Source organism: Acomys russatus, chromosome 19 (genome assembly GCF_903995435.1).
Source record: "Acomys russatus chromosome 19, mAcoRus1.1, whole genome shotgun sequence".
Classification (NCBI taxonomy): Eukaryota; Metazoa; Chordata; class Mammalia; order Rodentia; family Muridae; genus Acomys; species Acomys russatus.
Window position 1 is genome coordinate 51,377,798 of NC_067155.1, and position 19,568 is coordinate 51,397,365.

A 19,568-nucleotide genomic window follows, 5' to 3' on the forward strand; every position below is an offset into this window, starting at 1 on the left:
GAGATCAAACTTTGTCTGTATCTGAGAATAAGAAATCAAAGCCCAGAGAGGGAGCCTGGGAGAGGCTAGGCTTGGCTCCAGCTTGCCTCAGGCTCCGAAGGAGGTAAGGGAGACATTGGGGCTCAGAGAGGGCAGGGAACCTGCCTGAGATTGCACAGCAGGTTAAATTTGGGTCTGGGACAGACAGATTGAACTGGCTTCAGGAACCTGTCAGGGAAGGGGCCAGTGAACTGTGGCTCTCTCCATCCACGGTGGATGCATGTTCCCAAGGCCGCCTTCCTGCTACCCTTTACTTAGGCATCCTTTTTTTTTTTTTTAATTTTGTTTATTTTTATTTTATGTGCATTATTGTAAAGTTGTCAGATCCCTTGGAACTGAAGTTACAGATAGGTGTGGCTGTCATGCGGGCACTGGGAATTGAACTTGTGTCCTTTGGAAGAGCAGACACTGCTCTTAGCCACTGAGCCATCTCTCCAGGCCCTCAGCTATCCCTCTTTGAGTGAGGTCCTCCTCCACTTTTCCTCTAACCCCGAACACCTCCCCACCTGTGCCTGCCCTTCTCCTAGCTAAGGGCGGCATCATAGCCAGGCATAGTAGGTAGGCACTCAGGGTTGTCAAGAGGGCCAGGAGATGTGTGACACAATTGTTTGTCCCTCTGCTGCACTAGAGCCATGAGCCTGGAGCTGCCTCCCCAGCTTCCCCTGAGGAATGGCAAGGCCTCGAGCTCCCTGTGATCAATAGGATTAAGTTTTAATCCCTCTTCCTAGCAGCTGCCTCTGCAAAGAGGCGGGACAAGAGCCTGCCTCTTCTGTTCCTGTCCTGGCGGGGGGGAGGGGGTTGCCCAAGGCCTTGTGTATCTGGAGCACATCTGTCCTCAAGGCCAGCTAGCGGCTTTTCCACTTCCCTGGGAGTTTGTGGGCAGCACAGGAGGGGTGCAGGGGTGCACCAGAGTCAGGGAGGGAGGGGGGCCAGAATGGGTGTAGGATGGGGACTGGATGGCAGGGGCCACACACCTCTGCTCATCATACCTGCCCCCCTTTCTGTGTGTGTGAGTGTGTGTGCATGTGTATATGTTTGACCAACGAAGGGCCTGGGGTGGGCAGGCCCATGGGGTCACTGTGCGTTTACATGGCATACACTTGTGTCTTCTTGGCACATGTGTGGCTATGTGTGCACAGCCTGGGCTCATGTAGACACATGCGCACACTGAGTGTGTTGGTCTAGATGCCGCCAGGGCTTGCCTGTGACATCAGGAGATCATGCAGTATCTGGTGGTGACTGAGGCCTTGCTGGCCCCACCTGGCCCCAGGGTCTTTGGCTCCTGCAAAAAACAACTCTTGATTTCTTCTTGCTCATTTCTCTGGGCACGCTGCCTGGTGGCCTCAGGCAGTGGTGTCTCTCTGGCTCTGGCTACTTTCTATAGGGTCAGACCTTCAAACAGCCTGTGCTTTTGTAGTCAGGGCTGAGGCTTAGGGGGTTTGGCTGGTCTCCTTGATTGGGGTGTGTCCCTGTGACCTCCGTCCTCTGCCTGCAGTTTGAAGCTGCCCTACTAGACTTCCAAGTTGTCCTACTCACCCTTGGGCGAGGCTGGCGAGGCTCTGATGAGTATGTACCAGCATCTACAATGAGTTGGCTTTGTCTCTTCATAAGGATGACAGATCATAATGTTTGGGAGCCTGCTGTAGGCCAGAGCTGGTGTTGGTGTGGTGGCCAAGTGCCTGCTGTGTGCCAGTGTGATGGGGCAGCCAAGGAGCCAGGCTGGGAAGTGACCGGGCAGAGTCAGGCTGTAGGTCCACTGAGAGCCCTGTGGTCCTGTCCTGGAGCAGGTGTGAGGGGCTCAGTTAGGCCTGGGCGATGAGGCTGCTGCCTTGTCCCTTGTGTCCACACCAGGGAGGTGAGCCTAGCAGGGCAGCCACCTCCCTGGGGCCTCCATCTCGTGGCTGTCTCTATCCAGTGTGTTGGCAAGCAGGGCAGCATGAGGTCAGGTGAGGGTAGCCTCAGGGCTCTGGAGAGGAAGGTGGGTGGAGCTTGGCAGGTGGTCGGAACAGCATGGGCAGCTGGGAAGAAGTGGAAGGGCCTATAAGTGGCTAGACCTGTGGAGTTAGGAAGTAGCAGAGCTGGGGGAGGGGCAGCTTCCTAGGAGGCAGAAGATGGTGAGGGAGTGTGAGTGTGTGTGTGTGTGTGAGTGTGAGAGAGAGAGAGAGAGAGAAACAGACAGACAGACTGACTGACAGACTGACTGACTGACTGACTGACTGACTGACTTGGGGTGGGAAGTGGTATGAAAGGCAGTGAGCTTGAGGCAGTCACTGCCTCTGCGGTCTCAGCCACCCTTCCTGGGGTGTCCCCTGTCCCCAAAGAGGGACAGCAGACTTGCAGCACATCCTCATACAAGCTTCTATGGTTTACAGGGCACAGGATCCTAGAACCCCCAGATCCAAGACCCCGCTCCAGCTGTGCGAGCATAGTTCCGGGTGGCCCTGCCATGTTTGGTGTCCACCCCTTTTGCCTAAACACAAAGTTAGTGCTGATTCCCACAGAGCTGTGCAATACACACTGATATGTCATAGCTGAATCAGTACTTCTGGCTTGGCTCCTCATCTTGTACCCTGGTCACACCCCGAGGCTCTGCACAGAGGAGCCAATAGTGGGGTACTGTTCTAGGCAGAGGTTGGTCTACTTGCCAGCTTGAGCCCACCCACAACCCACTGTCCCTGCTGGATGCCAGTGGGTTGAGGTCGTCCGGTCTCGGAAAGCTCTCGGGTGACGATGGTGACTCTCCAGCACCTGCCTGCTCCACTCTGCTTTCTGGACATGGTCTCAGGCTTCGCCTCTGTGTCCCTGATTCCAGTCCCTGTGTGCCCCCTCCCTGCGCCCTCCCCTCCACTCCCTGCTTCCTGTGAGTCGGCCCTGGTGGTCCCAGTCTGGGCAGATAGCCAGGCGGAGGCACAATGTTGTCTTCATCGTTGGCCTGAGAAGATGAGATCTAGCCTATTGAGGGGGGCCCCCACAGCCATGGGGCCCTCTGCAGCACGCTTCTGTTTTCCTAATGAGTCCTGGTTTGTGAAGGGAGGAGATAGAGGCCAGAAATAGTCATCCTATTGTGAGATGGGATCCTAGAAGGCTCCGGTGTCCCCTCCCGCTGCTCTGGCTCTGAGGTCAGCAGACACCAGAGGCATCCAAGCCTGGCAGAAGGTAGCGGGCGAGGCTGTAGCTGGTTAGCCATGGTCAGGTCCCTAGCTAGGGCCAACCTGGGAGGGAGTGGGGGGCTTCCGCAGGGTTGACTGGGGTCCTTCCTGTTGAATGGGATCTAGCCTCATTCCGGAGGCACTGCCGCCAATGTGAACCCTTGTCTAATTCTACTCTTCTCTCTGCCCCACAGAAGAAAGCTGAAGCCGCGCATAGGATCCTGGAAGGTCTGGGGCCCCAGGTGGAGCTGGTGAGCCAGGCTTGGCTGGGTTGGGGGAGGGGGGGATGGGAGGAGTGGGGTGGAGGAATTGGGTTGGACAGCAGGTGTTGGGGGGAGGGGGAAATGGAGGAGGAAGTCATCTACTGCCCAGCACTGTCCCAAGAGAAGTCAGGAAACAACACCTCCTGATAAGGGCGCTGTTAGCAGATAACTCTTGAGTGGCTGCTGGGCTGCTGGGCTGCGAGCCTGTCCCTGCCTCCGAAGCCTGAAGCCTGCCCACAGTTGGCTGGTCTGTAGTCCCTTCTCTGAGCTTGAGGGCTGTGTTGACTTTTCTGTGTTGCTGCCTGGGACAGTGCCTGCCTGTGGAAGGAAGGGTAGCCATGACTGTAATGGTTGTTATCACCCTCCTGCTGGCCTCAGCTGTGCCACTGCAGGGTAGGGAAGCAGCCCTGGCCTCAGGGGATCTGCTGGGGTGGATGGGGCAGAGGTGCCACCCCTCCCCTCCCCCCCTGCACTTGATGGTGCAGTATTGGTTCATATCAGCCACAGGTGGCAGGTGTTGCTGGCTCATTGGTGGACAGGGTGGATGTGCGTCTCCGGTGCATGCAAGCACTCTAGGGTTGTAGATGAGTCCTGGGCACTGTGTGCTTGGGGAAGGCAATTGGGAGGGGACCTCCTGGCCAGGTCTATGGTGTACCCTAACACAGTCTGTCCCCAAAGAATCTAGAGCGGACAGATGAGTGCTGAGCTCCTGTACAGCCCATGGTGGGCTCTATGACCCCTTCCTGCACCTGGGACCTGGGCAGAGCTGCTGTGCCATCACGGGCGTGGGGGGTGAGGCGTCTCTCGCTTCTTTCCTACACTAGTCACCGAGTTGTACTACCCGCTGTCTGTATAGGTCATCCTTCCAGATGCCTGTGATACCACAGTCTAAAGGAGCCCTGTGTCATCACTCTTGGTTTTTCCCTCTGAATGGAGCCACGCAGCCCATGGCCTTTTGTTCTCTCTCGTTTTTTTCTGCCTCCCCCCCCCCCCCCCCCCCGGGACCCCCCTGGCGCGCCTCCCCCCCCCCCTCCAGCATCGGGTGCCTTAGGTTCTCATACAGTATGGCCTGTGTCGGTGCTTTATCTCTTGGCAGGACTGCATCTTACCTTCCTTTCTCAGCTGATGACACTGGGTGGCTTTTTATTTTTGTCAACTGGGAATAAAGCCGCACCACCAGAGCAGGGACAGGCAGCATTTGTCTCTCTTGAGTATATGCCTGGGAGGAAAATTGCTTTTTCCGTTGTTGTTGTTGTTGTTGTTGTTGTTTTCCTTCTCTAGAAGTTTCTGGCTGGTTTCTAAGGTGGCTGCCTCGTAGTATATTGCTGTTAGTGGGGGTTTTCTCTTTCTGCCATCCTGTCCAGATTCAGGGGGTGTGCATTAGCATGTGTGCGTGTGTATGTATGTGTGTGTGGCGGGGGGACATGATCTTTTTGCTCTTGGGGTAATGTCTGTTGCTTGAGGCGCTCATGGCAGCTGCTCCCTGGTGGTTTTGGTGTCTGGATTGAGGCGTCGGGGGCGCTGATGGCCTGCGATAAGGACAGGGAGGGGTCACCTGCTGCTGATGGTCACTTGCTGTACTAGTTCTCTGGGTATTGCCACCTTCCTCATTTTCTGGAAGAGGCTCAGGAAGGGTGGCACTTTGCCCAGCATCACACAAAGAGAGATGAAGGAAGGAGCGTGCCAGCCTGAGTGTGGCCAGGTCTTCCCAGGGCTGCCATGTATATGCAGGGCTAGCACTGTACTGTACACGCCAAGATGCTGCTGACTTGGCTTTGGTTGTTGGGCCACCATGAATTCTGGTGCTGTGCTACAACACCCAGAGCCGAAGCGCTCAGGGAAGGGGAGGGTTTCTTCCAGCTTACCTGCCGCAGTCCATCACTGAGGGGAGTCAGGGCAGGGACTTAGGCGGAAACCTGAGGCAGAAACTGGAGAGGAACACTTCTTTTTTGCTTCCTCACAAGCTCATCATGGCTTTCTAGCTTCCTTATACAGCCCAGGACCACTTGCCTAGGGAATGGTGCTGCCCACAATGGGTTGGACCCTTCTGCATCAATTAACAGCTAGGACCGTGCCCATAGGACAGTCCTATCTAGGCAAGTTCCTCAGTTAGGTTTTTCTCTCAGATGACCCTAGGTGGTGTCAGGTTGACAGTTAATGTTAACTAAGACAGTCAGGGCTCTTCTCTCCTCAGTTATTGAGTGCATCCAGGATCCTTGGCACAGCAGTGACAAGGGAGTGACCATCTTGCCCTATGTACCCCAGAGGGAGGAAGATAGGGAGGTAGGAGCTTCAGGGATTCTGCCTTGGGAGCCAGGGTAAAGTCTGAAGACCTCTATGTAGGCATTGTATACATGACCCCCACAGCCCAGTGTGTCCCACGAGGGCTCTGTCCTGGGCAGGGACCAGGCCGGCCAGGTGGGAGGCGGTGGTGGGATGCTGCACAGCTCTGAGTCACTTGGCTTCCTTCCTGCTCTAAGGTGTTATTCTGAGTGCCCAGTGTCCCCATGGGCTGGGCTATCACCCCAAAAGCTGGCTTATAGCCAGGCTGAAGGACACTCACGCCCATGGATGTCCAGGGCTCCAATGTGCAGCTCTAACAGCTTGTCTGTAATGGAGAGGGTAGCCCTGCCCTCACTGCAGCAAGATGTAAGCCACTAGGAGTCCTTGTCCCTCCCCAGGTCCTGCCCTTTGTCCCTGTGAAGATGGCCACAAGGTGTTGCCCCAGTGCTGAGCCCGGGGGGGGGGGGGCGCGGCGGTTTCCCTACAAGGTCCTCACTGGGGCAGCAGAGCCCCTTAGTGCCTAGGGTCACAGCTTCTTCCTCACTCTCTAGGAGTGGGATTGCGGGGGGTGGGGGGGAGAGTCTGTCCCCTGCTGCTCTGTTGGATGTGGGTGTTCCTTTTGCCCTCCCATGCTTGACGCACGTTTTGCTTACTGCCCTGTGCTGGGGTCAGTGGATCAGAGTCCACACCCTCTTCCTGCCCCAGTAGGGCTGTTTGACATCTTTATAACCAAACAATGGCAAACTGGCAGTGCATCTGGAATGTTCAGGGCTGTCTGCACATGCTATAAGGTGGGTTCTCCGCTCTGCGCCCATTTCCTAGATGAAGAAATTCAGACTTGTGTGTCCCTGGAGCCTGAGCTTAAGCATTACCCATTTACAGTAGCATTTGTTTTAATTGGCATCTGAGGAAACACACAGCTGCCCTGGGTACCAGGAAGAGTCATCTTCATAAGCCCCTGCACGTCTGAGATGTGGCCTTTCAAGCTTCTTCTGCAGTATCAGACCTTTTCTCCCCACTAGGCAATTCTGCAGTGAGTCTAGCTGCGGGCCCTCTTGTTGCCCCATTCATTCTTTCCCTCCTAGGCTAGGGATCCTTCCTTGTTTCAGGCTCTGTGCCCATAGGAGGTGCTGGCCCATGATTCCTCATCATCAGGAGCGCAGTTTAGCCTGGCTGTCTGAGCCCCTGGTGAGTTGCCATAAGGTGGAAGAACTGGTGTCCATGATGCCAGCCTGGCTGCGCCTGCCTTGTCTCTCTGCTCAGTCAGGGCCTGTTAGGGGAAGAAGGCTGGTATGGTTCCCACACTAGCCTAGAGCCATGTCTGCCACCTGTGGAAATTTTCCCCTTGGAGCCTTGAGTGTCTACCTTGCCCGGAGACCTAGGATGTTGTGAGGTTCTTGTGGGCATGGGTGCACAGGAAGGAAAGGGTGCAGGGAGGCAGGCATGAGATGCAGCCGGGCGGGGGTGGGGAGGCGATGCAGAGCCCTTGTAGGGTGTTGTTCAGGCTGTGGCCCGTGTTTTGCCACTGACCTCAAGCTCCCCGTCTGTGCAGTGGATAGTGACTGCGATGTGAGAAACCACTGTAGTGAAAGCCCTTGTCTCTGCTGTCTGGAAGGCAGCAGAGACCTCTGGGAGGTAGTGAGCAGCTTTCTACTTCACCCTTGGCCTCTCCAGCAGGCTGTGTGAGGTCCATATTTTGGACAGAGGAAGCCATTGCAAGGAGCATGCAGACCACTGACACAGCCTCCTTACACGTGGTGGGTCCCAGACCGCCCACTGTTCTTTCTGTATTCTGAAGCTCTGTTCTCCCATGAATGTGGCCCTGGCTCTGGGGTTCCCTGCTGAGGGAGCCTAAGGTGTCTCCAGCCCTAGGCTCACTCTTGTTCCTTACAAGGCTGACATTTCTCCAACTTACTATCTGCTGCCACTATGGACACCTTGTGCACACTTGTTCGGGTACGTGACCCAGGACTCACGAGCATCTGACACCTCAGGCCAGTTTCCTCTGCCCAGAGCTGAGGCCTTAGTGGCCTGCTGCAGGCCAGTGGGGAGAGAGAGGTCACTTCTTGGCAGTTGTAGCTGGGCTCTTCAGAGGCTATGTTGTCTGTGTCTGTCACCTGCTGCCTTCAGCTTCTCACTCTTGGTTGTTTTGGTCTATGTGGTCCAGAGGAAGAGGCCTCGCTAGCACTAGGGCTGTGGGTTTCCATGGTGATGCCAAGTTAACCCTAAGCATCTTGCCATAAATTATTTTGTCTAGGAAGGGTTCCGGGCCTGGTCCCTGTAACATACTTACAGCCTTTTCCTGGTCAGGTCTTGCTTATCCCTGTGTCCTTGATCGCACTCCTAGTGTCTGATTTTTCTGCCAGTGGACGGCTACTGGTGCCCGGGCTGCAGGCTCTGGGTCTGCGGGCACGTGGTCTGGGTTCTGGCTCCTGACACTAGCCCACACCACCCCAGCACCTGCCCCATACATCTGACGTGCTTCTTTCTTCCTCTGCAGCCTCTGTACAACCAGCCTTCTGACACACGCCAGTACCATGAAAACATCAAAATGTGAGTTGCTGCCTCAGGGTACCAACCCAGTTCTGGGGATCATGAATCAAGCCCAAGATGGGCTCAAAGTAGGCCTGGGGGTGGGGGCAGAAGGAGTGGTGCCTTGTCGCTAGGGAACAGAGCCTGGAGGTGGGAGGCCATGGTGTCAGGAGACAGGCTCTGCAGAGGAAAGCCAGCTCCGGAACGATTAGCTGCCGACTGTGGTGGCACACGCTTGGTGTCCAATGGAGTAGCTGAAGCACTAATCCATAGACCTCACAGGCCATGTTCCAGTGATGAGCCTTTTCCAGATGGAGGTTGGGAAGAGCTAATGTCTCTTAGGCGCAGCAGGGATGCCAGGTTGCGCTGGTGTCCTTACGCTGGGAGTTGCAGGGGGCGCTGTGGGAAGATGGCTAGCTTCCTGGGGTGTTTCAGTGGGAGTGGCTCCCATCAGTGGGCTCTGGAGGAGAGACATTTCTCATCATCCAGAAACCAAAAGGTGGAAAGGTCTGGAGCACATCGTGGTGTATTAGGTGTGGGGAGGGCTGGAGGCGAGGGTCTTAGGGACCCAGCCCTAAGTGTTAAGTTTGCCATTGTGGCAGTGCACAGGTTTTGGCTGGTGGCAGTGGAGCATGGCTTGGTGGGCTCAGTAGGCGGTGATACTGTGATCTGGTCAGTGTCCTGGAAGCTAGTGTCGTTCTTGGCTCTAAGAGATGATTATATGGCTTTAGTAGTTGTGTGGTCACACACCAGCTACCTCTTTTGTCTCCTGGAGCATCGTTCTTTGCTCACCCTGAGGGCCCTGCACCTGCATGCAGTATTGGGTCCACCTACTGCCATGCCTGTGGTCCTATCACTGGTCTGGGCCCACGTCTCTGTGCTTCTTTGTGTGTGGAGCCTGCCCAGCTGGCCCTGATCCCCATGGGGAGAGGGATGATGGCAGGACATAGAGGAGGGGATTGTCACAGTTCTGGGGTCCAGGGGGACATGTGTCACCGAGCCAGGCTTTGAGCCATTCATTTTACTTATTCACTCACTCACTTGGTCACTTGGTCATTCACTCACTGATGTTGCCAGGTCTGTCCCCTGCTTGGATTTTGACAAGCAACGGGGAAAAGTAAGGGATTCAGTAACCAAGAAAATCTCTGTTCTCCTGAAGCTTGTTCAGCCCTGGCCTTTGTGGGTTTCTTATGATGTTGGAACAAGGTCTCATTGGGTGGCCCTGGCCACCCTGGAACCTTGTATGTGCTGGGCTTCCAGCATGTGCTGCCGTACCAGGTCTGACGTAGCCGATGACCATGGAACAGGCTGCTGATTTTGTGAGGCTTTCATTGCTTAAAGTAAGTGGTGTTCGTTATGGGATGTTTCAGTTTATAGAAACAGCCATGATCCCAAGCCAAAGAGGTGTATGCCCTGGGTAGCACAGGTGGCATTAGCCTTAACTAAACTGTGACCAGTGTCACCAGTGCTGATGGAATGGGTTTCTTTGATGCCCTTTGCCTCTTGAGGCTGAAGTAGGAGGCTGTTGAGTAAAAGGTTACAAAGTAAGACCCCAGCAACCATACAAATAAACAAACAAACAAACAGCAAGACCCCAATGCGTTTAAAAAATGAGTAAGTAAAGACAGAAGAAAGGAAAGTGGGGTGCTCTTGTCTCGAACCTGTGCCAGTTGTGGTAGCCACTCAGCCACAGGAGTCTAGCTATTAAGTCATCTATGACTCTGAGGGAGTGGCCTTTTTTTTACATAAGCAGTTTTCTGTTTAGCAAGCCCGTCTGTGAGTGCGTCATGGGCTGTCTCATGCTTAGAGCGCTGGGGCTTGCTGTAGGCACCATTAACATTATGGCCACTGTTGCCATGTTAAATCCACACTGTCTTACACTGTAAAGAAGTCCTGAGGAGAGAGTGACTGGAGAGGGAAGGAACTCTGGCCAGAGACCAGGGCAGGATGTCCTGGCTGAAGCCTGAGCAGCTGCTCGGCCGCGTAGAACATCCCAGGCAGATGGGAGCAGCGGTGCAAAGGCCCTGGGGCTGTGCTGCGCTGCGCTGGTTGAGAGTGCAGGCCGCCTCAGCCACAGGCAGTATCAGTCAGGCCCAGGAGGGTGCATGCTTCTTGTCCTTCCGGCTTGGTCACCAATCTACAAAGATGTGGCCTTTAACGTGGGACGTGCTGGGCTGGGAGTTTATCTTCAGGTTCACTCTGATGGCCACTGGGGGAAAGGTCCTGGGACACCGTGGGAAAGCCCTAAAGAGCTAAGGCGGTGAGGTGGGAAGGGTTAGGGCACGAGCTCCAGGCTTGGGTGCTATGTGAGAGCGCAAAGCTGCCTCTTGACTGGTGAAACAGTACCATCGCTCACTGGGGAGACAGCAGAGACTGGTGAAACAGTACCATCGCTCACTGAGGAGACGGCAGAGGCTCGCTCCCTCACCCCCATTCCTACCGCCTAGGTGCAGAGGCTCGCTCCCTCACCCCCATTCCTACCGCCTAGGTGTGGCCTGCGGTTGAGTCTGAGTGACAAGTGAGGCCTGAGGCTGGGGCACAGGGGTCCTGACATCTACCTGCTTTGCTTTTTAATTTTCATTTGAAGCAGCTTTTAGACAGTTTGTATACAGCTCATGCTTTAAAGTCTGGACGAGGCTTTCACTTGGTCGTTGAGGTGTGAGCCAGTGAGCAGGAGCTCTGTAGCACAGTGTCAGGGGATTCTGTGACTTTTTATTTCTTCCTATTCAAGGACCTCTCTAGCCGTCTCCTCTGTGGCCTTCCATGTTTTGGATATTTCTCAGGGATATGTATGGGCTGAGCCATTCCAGTGGCTCACAGTCCTGGGGTGGGTGCAGTAGGCAGGATGGGGTGCAGAGTACAAGCTCTAAAGGTGTGGGTGGCTTCTTCCAGACCGAGACTCTTCCCAGAGGGGCCCTGGGTGGCAAGCCCTGTGACAGGATGAGGCTCAGGCTCCGGAAGTTTCTTAGAAGGTAGTGACCATGTGACCTAGGTGAAGTGTCAGGAGCTCCCAGGCCTAGGGGTGGATGAGGTCCTTGCAGAGGCCTGAGGGCCTTTGGGGCTACTGCCTAATAGACTGAGAAAGATCCAGAATGCTCAGCCTTCTAGGGGTTGGGGGTCATGAGGAGAATTCCCTGAAGGTGGAGCCAAGACCTTTAGAGTCATGTGGCTGCAGACTCAGCTCGGATGAAGTAGACCTGACTAGAGTCAGGTTGGGCGTGCGCCTGCAATCCCAGCACTCTGGGGCTGAGACTGTAGGAATGAATTCGAGGCTAGCCTGGGCTGTCTAGCAAGAGTTGGACAGACAGACAAACCCTGCATGAAACAGTGTTGTCAGAGCTGCTCATGGAGGTAGTGAGCGGCCCATCACCGGGAGGTATGCAAACCAGTAGTGCCGAAGCTTGCTGTCTTTGGTTTGACATGTGGCAGTGCAGAGCAGGGCTCCTATCTTAGTCTGTCAGCTGCGACTAGCCCTGGACCACTGAGGGCCCACTGTGTTAACAACCCCTCAAGTTGATGTCTGTACCCTCGCTGGGGGTGGGGGTGTTGTTCTCAGTCTCTAACCATAGAAACAGTGACTCCTCAGTCAGTCCCTCTCACCAAACATGCCTCTGTATGTCTGGTCCACACCAGGCACTGTCTGTCCCTGGGAGACAGCACTGAATGAGTCCCCGCTTGCAGTGGGGAGATGGCAAGCTCAGTACTCAGTGTGCAGTGTGACAGCTGTGACAAGGACAGTGAGATTGATCTGGGGGTTGGTGGGGAGCTCCCCCACCCAGGAAGCAGAGCCCGTCACTGCTCCTTGGCTGTCTGCTATAATTGCTGAGAGATGGGAAGTGTCCCTTCCCTGGGGACCTGGCCCCTGTCATTTTAATTTCTCTGCCTGCGTGCCTGGCCATGACTTTCAAGTTAATTTCATGCTTGGCTTCCTGGTGTGGGTGATTGCAGACCTGTGGAGGTCACCTGTGTGCCACTTGTCTCCCATGCCTTGCCCTGGAGGATGTCGGTAGCTGCCGAGGTTCTGCTAGGCCACCTGCCACTCGGACTGGGAGCCTGGCCTTAGGGGCTTGGTTTTCTTAGACTCCCCACAGAGGGAAGGCAGCCCCAAGGGCATGTAGTAGGAGGACTTCATGGCAGCTGCCAGACCCTGCAGGAGCCTCCATGGCTGGATGGCTGACAAGTGTCAGAGCATAGCAAGATGGGGCTGGGCAGCCAGCCTGGGCTTTGCCTACCTGCTCGGCCTCTGCCAGCAGGCAGCCCCAGACCTCGGCTCTCTCAGGCCTAGAAGGAGGCTCTCCTTTCCCTCATTTCCTAGGCCGGCCATCTCGTTTGCGGGATGGGCAGGAAGCCTTTGATCAGGACCCAGATTACTGGGAACATGTCTCTTGAGGTTCAGAGGCGCCAAATAATTTCTCCAGGGTCACACAGCCAAGCCTTCAAGAGCTTTAGTCCACATGTCCCTGGCCTGGTGACCTCAAACAGTCCTGTAGCCGTCCCCACCAGGGGGTCAGGCTGGCCTCCTTTGCCACAGTAGGCACAGTTTTTCTAACACCCTTCTTTGACCAGGCATGTGTGGGGCTGCATCTTCCTGTCCCCTGGCACAGTTGGGGTCAGCTTCTCCTTGAGCCTCATCTCACCCTGCCAAGCCCTGGACCCAGAGCTTCCCCCATGTTGGTGATTGACAGCAGGCCAGCTGATTTTACTGTCTTCACACTGAAGTTTCTGGTTTTTGTACAGTAGCGCATCAGGATTGGTAGCTCTCAATTCTTGCAGTGGGAGGTGCCTGCATTCTCTCTCTCTTTCTCTTGCTTGTTCTCGCTCTCTTGCACCCTTTCTTGCCCTCTTGCTGCCCCTCAGCACAGAATCTCCACAGACTCTCTGTACAGCGCAGAATAACTGAACTTTGATCCTTCTGCTTCTGCCTCCCAAGTGCTGAGATTACAAGTGTAGGCCGCCGCTCTCTCTCTCTCTCTTTCTTTCTTTCTTTCTTTCTTTCTTTCTTTTCTTTTCTTTTCTTTTCTTTTTTCTTTTTTTCTTGAGACAGAATCTCTCTGTGTTAGCCTTGGCTGTCCTGCTTTGTAGACCAGGCTGACCTCGAACTCACAGTGATTTGCCTGCCTCTGCCTCCGGAGTGTTGGGATTAATGGCGTGTGCCACCACGCCCGGCTTGCTCTCCTTTTCATGTGGTGCCTGGGATTGAACCCATGGCTATGTGCTTGCTAGGCCAGTACTCTACACACCAAGCTACACCTGGGAATCACAGGCAAAGGACCTCCAGGCTCTCACTCCTAGGTGAGGCCCAGCAATAGCACCTCTTGTTGGGTTGGGGACATGCTGGCAGTATGGGGAAGGTGAGGCTCCCTCACCCGAAAAGTGATGTAGCTATGAGCCCAGGGTGGAGAGGGCAAGTTCAGGAGTGTGGCTGCTCCCAAGGCCAGCCCGTCTGTGTCTCCCACAACACCCAGAGGTCAGGTGCACCACTCGGCTGTATATTAGGGTTGTGGGGAATAGGGAAGGTGCTGGCTCTCTGTTGCTTGGGCATGGGGTGGGGTGCATGGGTCCTGGATCCCGGATCTGCTGTGCCTCAGGATTTCTGTTCCCTCTTTGCAGTCTGAACTTTCTCCTGCCTGCCTGTGTCTTTTCTCTACCCTCCACCTCCATTTTCCAAATCTTTGTCCATTCTGAGGTAAATCTCTGTTCTCTTCTGTCTCTCCCTCTCCTTCTCCCAGTTCCTCTCTCCTGCCCCCTCTCTGACCCTGGTCCTCTCCCAATGTCTCCGCCCTTTTTTCTCTCTCCTCCTCTCAGAATTCCCCGCCCCTTTCCTCAGTAGTACTTGCAGAGCTTTGTGGGGCCTATGTGGTCAAGTGGCTTGTTCCATGCTGAGTAGAGCCTGCCCTTCTCTCCAGAGCTAGAGACCCCTCCATGCCTTTAGCAGCTCACAGCACAGGGTCCCCAGGCCACAGCCACTGGAATGCCCAGGCCACATGACTCATTTGCCTCCAGGCAGCAAGGGGTTGAACTTTGTTGATTGGTACCCGTGGCTATGACTCAGCAGGATGAGGATGGGTAGGTTGGCAAGCATGGGAGGTCTAGGAGTGGTGGGTGGTACTGGGATCTTGAGGGGAACAGGGTGGGCTCCTATTGACTGAGGACCAGTGCTGGTCAGCTGGGCTCCTGCTGAGAACTGGCCATCCCTGACCCCTGTCTGTGCTCCCCAGAAACCAGGCGATGCGGAAGAAGCTGATCCTGTACTTCAAGCGGAGGAACCACGCACGCAAGCAGTGGGTGAGTCCTGTCCCACCCTGTCCTCTCCATGGCCTGTACAAGCAATGTGTGAGTCTGATTCTGCCCCTTCGATACGATGTGCAAGCAAACAGTGGGTGAGTCCCATCCTCTCCGTACCACAGGCAAGCAAGTGGGTGAGCCCAGTCTCTTCTGTCTGTTCCCGTCCTGTCTTTTCCGTGCTTTATGAAAGTAGGGGATGCGTCCCGCTTCCATTCTGCCCCTCTCTGAGTCCCCATGGCTGTCCCCTCTCTTCTATCGGTGTAGTGTGTGAGGCCATGCTAGCCAGGCCCTGAGGTCCCTGTTGGCTCTGCAGCTGTTGGGGGTGGGTGTTGGGTCACGAGAGAATGCTGTAGAAGAGCCAGAAAGGCGGCAGCTGCTGTGGTGGTCGGGCTTGAGGGTTAGGCTCTTGACCCCTTCCCAGTCCGCGGGAGCAGGGGAGCCACTGAAGCCAAGGACGGGGTCTTGGGTGCACCCTAAAATCCCATCATGGGTTTTGGTGCCCAGAAAGGTTGTAGGGAGAGATGGAAGCTGAGAGTGCCCTGAGAAATGAGCCTTCCCCTCCCCCAGCCAGGACCAGCCATTGGAAAGCAGTGAGGCCCCTGGTCTGGTCTGGTTTGTGGCCCCTGGGTAGTGGTCCTGCTTCATAGAGTGCCATGAGGGATGTGATGGACCCTGAGCAGCTGCGCTTTGATCCACGGGAGATCAGGGTAAAGGATGGAGGCCAGGTATCTGTCGTGTTGCCTCAGTTGCCAGCGTAGGATTGACAGTTTAACATCACGCCTGTTTACGAAGTGCCAGAACTGTGTAGCTGTTTTGATCAGGCCTTCCCTCCATGCCTTTAGCTCCCTGGTCTACATGCTGTTTACCTTGTGGTCCTGAGTCTAGGGGAAACTACCTTTCCTAGGCCCTTTATGCGGCTCAGGTCCATACCAGCTCTGAACTAGGGTTAAGCTTTGGCCAGAGGTGATATCATCCATTCCACTCAAGCTGGGGGCTACTGGGAGATAGTGGGGTGGGGGTGGGGGTGGAGGCAGTGAGAGTGGGGAGGCTAGGAGAACAATCAGAAAAGGCAGAGAAGGTGGAGGCTGACTTTGACAGGCTCCTCTCACCTGCACCTGACCCTTCCTGGCCTGAGTCAGCTGGGCCCGCAAGGTGGTCCCTGCCTCCCTTCTTAGAGTCAGGCCAGCCTGGTACTTGCAGGGCTGCTCCGTGCCTACAGATATGTAGTAAACAGAAGGTGCCAACTAAGTGCTGTGCTTGCACTGAGGTGGAATGAATCAGGGCTTGTCCCCAGAGCCCTGTATTTAAGGCAGGGAAGCTGAGGGAGAGAAGTTAGCTTGTGGTACCGGGCCTGTCTGGTTCCTGAGGCTGTGTTCAGACCCTCTCATCCTGACTTCCGGGGTGGAGAATGAGGTTCCAGCTGAGCTTGGGATGGGGATGGTGTCCTGTGAAGTAGAGGAGAAATGGCCATGCCGAGATGGGGGGAGCTCGAAAGGGAGAGAGCTAGGTGGGTGCAGACCTTTGCTGAGCGAGGGCATGGCGGGTGTCAAGGACCTGGGACAGGCAGCAGCCCAAGGCACTCGGCCGAGGACTGTTGACGCCCATCCTCAGCCTGGGGCCACCGAGTGCATTCGTGATAAATATACTGTTAGCATGTAGACGGGAGAGCAGCCCCAGGAGCACCATGCGCAGACCACAGGACCACAGGTCCCTGCTGCAGTTGGGTGAGGAGAAGGCAGGCATGGAGGTCCACTCAGCACCCTACAGTTGTGCCACTATCCCCAAATGCCACCCGCAGCCTGCCCTGAGCTTCCAGCCTCAGCTTTGTCAGAGGTCCCATGTCAGAGGTCTCTGCAGCTCCAGCAAGGAGCCACTGGAGTGGAGGAGGATTTGGGGTGGCTTTGGAGTCTTAAACTCCATGACTCTGGCATGACTTGGGGGGCTATATTATTAGAGATAAGAGGGAGGAGGGCGGCTCTGCAGCCCAGCAGGCCCACCTTAGGGAGGGAAGCCCTCCATTTTGCAAGAGGCAGAAGCATGAAGAGCTCGGAGTGCCACTTCGTTTTCTCATGTCCCAGCTCAGAGAGGCTCAACCCCAGGCCTTCCCGACTCAGCTCTGCTCCCCTCCTCTGTTGTGAGTCAGACCTCAGGACGCCGCCATTCCCTGCGAGCCCTTGGTGCTACCCAGAGAGGAGCCTGCCTCACTTCTTCTTATGGGGCCAGGTGTGCCAGAGACCAGTGAGCCACATTGCCACCCAGCAGAGACTGACAGACAGGCAGCTCTGCCCTCCTCCCCGGGCCTGAGCTCTCTCCCCGAGAGCAGTGTCCCACCGTGGGTCCTCCATGGACCAAACGCCCACACCGCCCACACGCACCACCCAGTAGATGGAGACAGACTGTGGCAGGCCACACTGTGGCTTGACCTAGACAGAGACTGTCCTGACGCAGACAGAACCTCCTCCCCGGGAGCTGTTTGGGCCTTTGTGCCGGTGCCTGGGGCAGTGGAGCAGGTGGGACGGTCCTGAGGTCTTGGGGCCCTTTTGCTTGTCTGCAAGGTATAGGTCATCCCTTAGCTCCAGAGTCCTCTGCTGTCTCCACCCTCTGGCCTTACTAGAATGTTCTCTCTCTTTCATTTGGGCCTAGGCTGGATTGGTGATATCAGCCTGTCCTCTCAGCTGGGGTCCAACACCCCTGGGCTATTGTTCACCTCTTATTGAGCCAAAGATACAGGGAGCTCGGGGTCAGAGGTTAAGTACACTTTGGCAGGTATCAGGGCACAAGAACATATCTAAGGTGTTATATGGCCACGTCTCTTGTCCTTCTGCCACTGTTCGAGGTGAAAGTTTGGAATGGTCTCCTTGGATCAACACAGGGGGTGTGTCTGTGCTCTGGGCTGGTTGGGAGGCAGCTTAGTGGTTAGACATGGAGGGGCACTTCCTCATCTTGCAGAAGAGGGCAGAACTTTCTTCCCCAGTGTCTGCTAGACCCTGCAAAGACCAGGGACGAGGAACTGCCTAGAAAGCGGATGCTCCCTGGGGACATCTTTCCTGGGCCACAAGAGCTACAGAGCCATGCTGCCCAGGGCGTCTTCTTACAGTGGTGGGGCCTGGCTTGGTCTGCTGTGCAGTGTCCATTGTGGCTATTGTGGGCACAAGGCATGGGCTACAGCCTCTTGGTCCAGGGATATTTCTCATTTGGTTCTGTGACTGAGAGAAAACTTGGCAGGGCTGGTGGCTATTGAGCCGGATAATACCCCTGCAGAAGAGGTCTGCCTCTGGTGGTCATATCAGTGGGACACGCATGGCTTCCAAGGGGCTAGCAGCTGTGTGACTGTGACAGAGTGAGTGTATGCACCTGTCCATCCCTGTCTGTCCATGTGAGTACGGTGGGCAGTATCTGTCCTCACCAACATGCTGCCTTCTGGCCGTGCCTCCCACCCACCACAGGAACAGCGCTTCTGCCAGCGCTATGACCAGCTCATGGAGGCATGGGAGAAGAAGGTAGAGCGTATTGAGAACAATCCGCGGAGGAGGGCCAAGGAGAGCAAGGTGAGGGAGTACTACGAGAAACAGTTCCCGGAGATCCGCAAACAGCGGGAGCTGCAGGAGCGTATGCAGAGGTAAGGGCGCCGCAGAGGACAGTGCATGCAGGGGTGAGGGTATGCGGAGCTGAGGGCAAAGAGATGAACCCACGTTAGGAAGAACACATGCATGAGCGAGTGCTGGCGGAAGTGAGGGCCCGGGGATGAGGGCACAGAGATGAGCCCATGGGAGGGAACATACCCAGGTGCAAGTGCATATGGAGGTGAAGGCTGCGCTGGTCCATGTGGGTCCTTGGTGGCCTGAGCCATACCACGTGGCATCACAGAGCCTCATATTTACAGCTAGGGACCCTTAGCACCTGCTGGGCCCAGAGCCATCACTCAGGAGTGTCTCCTTGCTGTCCTCAGTCCTACCATACCCCTTAAAGCAGCTGAATGAGACTCTGGCAGGGGATGAAGGGGCACATTACAGGGATGGTTGCACCCAGCTCCTCACTGTGGCCATGAGGGCAGAAGTTCTCAACGAATGAGCCTAGTTAGGTGTGGTCACTTACATCCCCAGCTTCATCGGGCTTGTCTTGCTGACTGACAACAGCAATATGGGTTTCAGGAGCTTACCTGAGGCTCACAGACCTGCTCCTGGCCCTCAGGCTGGAGGCAGCCTTGGGCTACTGTTGTGTGTCTGTCCTTTGTTCATGGGAGGTGGGCTGCTACTCCTGTAAGCCTCATGGGTTAGCAATACTGAGGGCCTCCCCAGCCTCCCTGGGTTTCAAGCCTATAGCCAGATGTGAAGGTGGGAGGCCCAGCCTTGATTTTCCTCTCTCCACTCACCTGCACTTACCTTCTAGAATATTCTGCCTCATGGTCCCAGCGTAGCCTCTCAGTAGACTGCTGGTCCTGACTATGTCCCTCTGGTCTCCAGCAGGGTGGGCCAGCGTGGCAGCGGGCTCTCCATGTCGGCTGCCCGCAGTGAACATGAGGTTTCTGAGATCATCGATGGCTTGTCTGAGCAGGAGGTGAGTCCACAGTGACCCCATAGGCTCCCCATAGCCTCTGTCCTTCTTTGTGTCCCTTACGTGCGTTGCCTGCCACAGCTTTCAGTCCAGAGGCTGATGACAGGCGTGTGTCAGAAGCAGTGTGGGCATACTGGCAATCCCCAAAGGGCAGAGTTGATGGGGATGCCAGCAAAGGGAGGATGGCCTGGAAGGACATAGTTGGGGAAGTTCACTGGTCTAAGCCTGTGGTGCCCAGAGGGATATCAGGAAGCTGGGTTGAGGGACAGAAATGAGCACACACAAACCGCCCTCCTTCGCCCACTGCCATGGTTCAGGCTCTCTGTTGGCCGAGCTTGGCAGAACTGGTTAGGGGGGCCCATCAGTGAGAGCAGGTAGGGCCAGCTGAGGACTGTCTTACAGAAGCCTGCTTTCCTACCTGGCAGCCCCTTTATTCCTCCCTGGGTACCCAGGGCCAGTATTG

General features: G+C 55.7%; 1 protein-coding gene across 1 annotated transcript in view; it reads left to right on the top strand.

Moving 5' to 3' along the window:
* Ncor2 (nuclear receptor corepressor 2) overlaps positions 1-19,568 on the top strand; it is a 125,663-nt gene that overhangs the window by 34,931 nt on the left and 71,164 nt on the right. The window contains exons 6-10 of the mRNA XM_051162146.1: positions 3,315-3,439; positions 8,235-8,287; positions 14,485-14,551; positions 17,998-18,170; positions 19,015-19,108. Of these exons, the coding sequence (XP_051018103.1) occupies positions 3,315-3,439; positions 8,235-8,287; positions 14,485-14,551; positions 17,998-18,170; positions 19,015-19,108 (512 nt within the window). The remainder of the gene's footprint in view (positions 1-3,314; positions 3,440-8,234; positions 8,288-14,484; positions 14,552-17,997; positions 18,171-19,014; positions 19,109-19,568) is intronic.